The following is a 6,004-nucleotide window of genomic DNA, read 5'->3' on the forward strand; positions in this document are numbered from 1 at the left end:
CATATACAAGTTTAAACACGGAAGAATAAATTCAGTTCCTTCTGAGATACCACCTTGTGTCTGTGTGCATTTCCTGTGTCTCAAAGGGGGCTCCAGGCCTGAGGACAGACACTGATCAAGGCCAGGGACTGACGGGGGTCAGTGGCTACAGAAAGGAACAAGAAGAGCCAATTCCTTTCAGTAGGTGGCACTGATGGGCATTGACAGGCATCACTGATGGGCACTGAAAGGCAGCACTCATATATGGCACTGATAGGTGGCATTGACTGGCACTGTTAGGCGGCACTGACTGGCATTGATATGGCACTGATGGGTGACACTGAAAGGCAGCTCAGATGGGCACTGATATGTGGCATTGATGTGCACTGTTAGGCACTGAAATGTGGCACTGATGGGCACTGGCAGGTGGCATGGATGAGCACTGAGAGCTGGCGCTGATGGACACTGACAGGTGGCACTGCAAGGGCTACACTGATCATCAGGGCACACTGATCATCAGTGCATGGGGGTGCTTTAAATTTATTTTATTTTTTTTTACACTGACACTTTAATTTTTCTATCACTTTTATTGCTGTCACAAGAAATGTAAACATCCCTTGTGACAGCAATAAGCATGTGCCAGGTACTCTTTAGGGAGAGATTAGGGGTCAATAAGACCCCAGATCCCTCCTCTGCCCTTAACCGCATCTGATCACACCAAGATCAGTGCAATCAAATCCTTTCCATTTGTAAAAATGGCACCGATTACGTCCGGCAGAACCGCAAGTGATGTATGCTCACCGCTTCCTGTTGCCTATATCATAGAGGTAGAGTGGTTCTGGTCTTTGTATGCCTCTATGGTCAGCCGGAGGAAAGGACAGCCCGAGGAAGGAGGCTTCCCATCCTGCTGCTTGTAAAAGTGGTCCAGCGGCTAGTTAGTCACTCAGATTGCTTTTACAAGAGCCAACCATTGGCTCTAAACCCTGCTTGTACATATGTATACCTCTCCCATTCAGCACTTGTATACGCCATTCCTCACCTGTATACTCCCCATCCATCACCTGTACATACCTCCCTACCAGGGGCGGACTATTTGGAAACTCGGGCACTGCCCGAGGGCCCGGGGTCAGTAGGGAGCCCCATGAGATGCCCCTGGTACCTTTTTCATAGGCTTTTTTGAGTTTGGGCAAGGACACAGGGGCCCCATGATCTCCTATTGCCCAGGGGCCCCATGAGTTGTCAGTCCGCCCCTGCTCCCTACTCTCTGAAATAGGAACAACACCTGCAGCACCCACTTATATACACTTTTTTAATGCAGGAACGTGTGTGTGTTTGGATTGTACACTTACATTCTGGCTGTCAATGTGGTCACATGATTGAAAGCTGGTCCCACCAGCTCCCCATGATTACTAGACCAGGAATGGAGTTTGACAGCTTAGTCTCGGTGCTGGGAATAATCTCGGCAGAGAAATATGGCTGCATATGTGTGGCATGTAGGCAATAAAGCCCACCCTCTTTGCTGCCACACATCTGCATTACGTGGGTTACAAGAGGTGATGGGTTTAGTCTCACTGCACCCAGAAATACTATGTAGGAAGACCATCCAAGACCAGCAGCTTTTACCAGATGATTCATACAGTTTTGTGTATGACCGGTCCTCTTCAGAGTGATCTTTTTGTATGATGTTGAGACCCAGCAAAATACCAGATGGAGTAGTCCACAACCCTGGATCCACAAAAATGGATCCAGATTGACCCAGCAAACCAGAGAAAATCTCACTGCATTGTTAATTATTACATCTTTATTATTTTTTGTAACAATTCCAATCCGGGTAACTTAGTCTAATACTCATTTATCTTACACCGTAAAGTACAAAAACCTTCAACGAAACCAACTGTGGTCAAATCCTACTGCTGTCCTTGTAACAGCGGCCAGTGGTATGTAGAAGTACATCTGTTACAGCGGTCTTGGTGGATGTGCGTGGACTGCCATTGAGGTCCATATCTCTGGCTGGAAAAGGGATAGAGGATGTCCTACACATGTCCTGGCTGTGGTTATGGTTGCACAGTCTCTGCAGGTACCAGATTCCCCGTCGTATCCAGCTGCATACACTTACAGGAACACGCCGACACCGGGCACTCAGTGTGATCCCTGCCAATCACAAGAAAACACGCTTACATTATTATTATACAGGATTTATATAGCGCCAACAGTTTGCGCAGCGCTTTACAAAATGAAGGCAGACAGTACAGTTACAATACGATTTGGTACAGGAGGAAACAGAGGGCCCTGCTCATCAGAGCTTACAATCTAGGTTTATTATATTGTTTGCTCAACTTTGCAGTGTTTTTGTTTTTTTTTTGTAACAGTTCACTCCACAAGTTATGTCCCTTTCCATGTTCCATAGTTAGGTTAAAAAAAAAAAGAAAATATATATAAAGACAAGTCCATTGGGTTCAACCAATAGAACAAAACAAACCAAAAATCTCCATATAAAGAATTCTATACCCACAGACAAGCCAAAGGAAAGCAAAAAACACTTATAAAGCCTGGTCCAATTTGCTCCAACAGAAGCAAAATAATTGCTTCTGATCTCAAAAAGCAATTTTGTATATTCCCTGGATCAATAGTATTAATAGCCTTTTATATTCTATATATTTAGGAATGTATATAGCTTAACCCATTTCAGGACCACCCACCACGCTTAAACTGCAGCAGCGTGGTCCCACTGCACTAAATCACATACATGTACGTGCTTTAGTAGGGTGGGGGGGTGCGTGCACATGCGCCAGCTGCCCCGGGTGTGCTGTCATTCACTACAGCATGAACCGATCAGCGGGTCCCAGCCAATGATTTATGGCCGGGACCAGCTGATCGGCCGAGCGCATGACAGAAGTAATACAGACGAATGACTGTCTACAGACAGCAGTAATGTGCTGTTTTTTTTCTCCCTGCAAAGCAGGGAGTAAAAACCAGCACATTGTGTAGTAAACATTGTAATTCAGAGTATTAACCCTTTGATTGCCCCTAAATGTTAACCCCTTCCGAGCCAGTGTCATTAGTACAGTGACAGTATATTATTATAATACAGGATTTATATAGCGCCGACAGTTTGTGCAGCGCTTTACAAAACAAAGGCAGACATTACAGTTACGGTACAAGAAGAATCAAAGGGCCCTGCTTGATAGAGCTTACAATATAAGAGATATATTATTAGAACTGATCACTGTATTAGTGTCACTGGAGATGTCAGTCAATTCTCCCCCCCCCCCCCGTATCAGTTAGTGTCAGACTGCCCGCCGCACTATCACAGTCCTATAAGCCGCTGATCACTGCCATTATTAGTGTAAAAATAAATACATAAATATTCCAGGATATATACACCATAGTTTGTAGATGTTATAATTTTCACACAAACTGATTAATATACACTTATTGGGGATTTTCTTTTTTCACCAAAGACATGTAGCAAAAAACATTTTGCTCTAAATTTATGAAGAAATAAAATTTTCTGTAACAAAAAGTAGAAAACATTGTATCTTTCTCCAAAATTTTCAGTCTTTTCTTCATTTATAAAATAAAATATGAAAAAAAAAACCCAGTGGTGATCAAATACCACCAAAGAAGGCTCTATTTGTGTGGGAAAAAATGTGCTTACATTTTGTTTGGGTGCAATGTTGGATGACTGCACAGTTACCAGTTAAAGTAGCGCAGTGCTAAATAGCCAAAAATGGCCTGGCCACAAAAAGGGGTAAAATCTTCCACAGGTCAGGTGGTTAAAAAAAATAATTCAGCTAACTAGAACTAGTACCTTACAGAGTCTATTCCTCATTTTCACAGCTCTTATGGTGGAGAAGCCTTTCTGTAGGCAGGAGGCAAAGTATAAATTCACTGAGAAAATTAAACATTTTTTTTGCAAGTGAAAAAAATGTGCATTTATTATTAGTAGTTTTTCTTTTTCCTAAGGAGCCTGCAGAGCATTGCACCCGTGATCAGCAGATAGCGGGTGCAATGCTAGGATCCTGCAGACTCTCAGTCAGTTGTCTAGCCGTACCTCCCATATGGGCAGGCAGTTACTGCACTGCAGGAAGATCAATAAACTACAAAATCGTTCATCAGCACCCTCACAGTTCATTGAGAGCTAAAAGCAGTCTTCTGCAATGGCACACGGCTGTTGTAGTTCATTCATTCACAGAACTCTGAATGAAGGACACGGCTATGTGGGTGGAGCTGGTTGCAAATTATGACAGTGGGTGCAGGGAGAGGGGGAGGATGCTGAACATATTACACCCTAAATACAGGTGTAACACCTCAGAAAGGTGAACTTATCCGTTATTTTTCTCCAAATACAAAAAAAGAATGCTCTGTAATGTAAAAGTGAATAATAAAAGGTCACCGAAATGAAAATTCTGGTATTGAAACCGATACCGAAAATTCAGAATAGACGTGGCTGAGAATCGGAACCAAAATGCCTGTGTATGTGGGGAGGCTCAATTTTTTTTTACTTTAATGTGTATTTTTATTTATTTATTTTTTTAAACCAATGATTTTATTGCTATCACCAGTAGTCCCCTATAGTACATGAGTGACAGGTCCTCTTTGTAGGGGGGAGGGGAGTTGTGTGCAAGGAGGCGGCAGGAGAGGAGCAGTGTATACAATGAGGGAGGCTCCATCACTGGCTATCGCTAAATGTCACTGCCGTTTTTTTAAATGCAATTACCGGCTTTTTCTTTTTCCTTCACTATAGCTCCGAGAAGGAGCGGTCATTCTCCCTGCAGCTAAAAGAAACAAAGGGTGATTGGCCACAGCGATCACATGGTACCAGCAGTGGGCTGGTACAGTCATCGGCTATCTCCGGTAGACCCAGTGGAGAACAGATCACGGCAGAGGGTGGCCCATGGGGAACACGCATGAGGCCCGATCCTCAGAGGACATCATACGACATCCTTCTAGAAGAACAGGGCTGCTGCCCAGCCGTCATTTTATAACAGGCTAGACAGGAATGGGTTAAAGCCTTGTGTAGCAAAAAGAGACATGCTTTTTTTTTTCTCATAGAAAAACTTTTTTTTTTTTTGCTGCGGTTCTCCTCCAGCCCCTCTCTCTCTACATGAACTCACTCAAGCATTGGCTGCTCTAGACCAGCTTCCTGAGCAACAGACACTTTCTTGTCTCAATCAGGAGCACATATGACGGGAACAACGCAGGAGCATAATTAGGGAACAGTTGCTCGGGTACTTACTGTTATAGGAGGACAAGGATCCCAACAGCTGAAACACGAGGTTTTTCTTTTTAATGAACGCTGCACATTTTTAAAAAGGACTGCATTTTTTTTTTTGATGCCATAAACATAAAAGCTTATATAAGATCCGTAGTGATTGGGTTTACATCCATGTAATGTTCATCATTTTCATACAATTTCTCTATAGCCATTGAAAGATATTATGCTTTCCGATTTTAGACCCAGCGATGTCATCACTAGTTCTCTGTGCTACTCTAAGCAAGGCAAGCAGATCAGGGCTGGTACCACGCATGGATTCCTCAAAACAGCACAGGGGAAACTTTGTTATACCACACGTGTCCAACATATTACAGGCACCTGGAATAGCTCCGAGTCTTATTTCAGAAAAATGTCTTAAAAAAAAAAAAAAAAATGACAAGCTCTGCACGGGGAGCCCACATCCTCACCTGAACCAGCTCATCATGTGGCCAGCGTGGCCACCATGCCGACAGTTGTGACACCAGGTGAACCAGTTATTGAACTGCGCAACTTTCTTCTCCTTGCTGAGGTCTACCTTCTCATCAGACTTAGACACTCCTAGACAGAAAACACGTCTGTTAAATAGAGCTGAACTCCGAGTAAACAGCTAAATACACACAAATATATATACACACATACATACATACACACACACATACGTGTGTGTGTGTATACAGTCATGGCCGAAATTGTTGGCACCCTTGATATTTCTCCAGGAAATCATGTATTTCTCACGAAACGTATTGCATTAACACATGTTTTGCTATA

At 43.3% G+C, this 6,004-nt stretch overlaps 1 protein-coding gene across 1 annotated transcript in view; it reads right to left on the minus strand.

Moving 5' to 3' along the window:
- Positions 1-1,762: 1,762 nt before the first annotated feature.
- The window catches only part of MIOS (meiosis regulator for oocyte development), a 36,045-nt gene continuing 31,803 nt past the window's right edge, over positions 1,763-6,004 (minus strand). Inside the window, exons 10-11 of the mRNA XM_089664185.1 lie at positions 5,665-5,794; positions 1,763-2,130 (exon numbers count right to left, since the gene is read on the minus strand). Coding sequence (XP_089520311.1) covers positions 2,034-2,130; positions 5,665-5,794 — 227 coding nt within the window. The 3' untranslated portion in view covers positions 1,763-2,033. The remainder of the gene's footprint in view (positions 2,131-5,664; positions 5,795-6,004) is intronic.

This window comes from Staurois parvus, unplaced genomic scaffold, assembly GCF_062004578.1.
Source record: "Staurois parvus isolate SC_StPar_1 unplaced genomic scaffold, SC_StPar_1.0 ptg001847l, whole genome shotgun sequence".
Classification (NCBI taxonomy): domain Eukaryota; kingdom Metazoa; phylum Chordata; class Amphibia; order Anura; family Ranidae; genus Staurois; species Staurois parvus.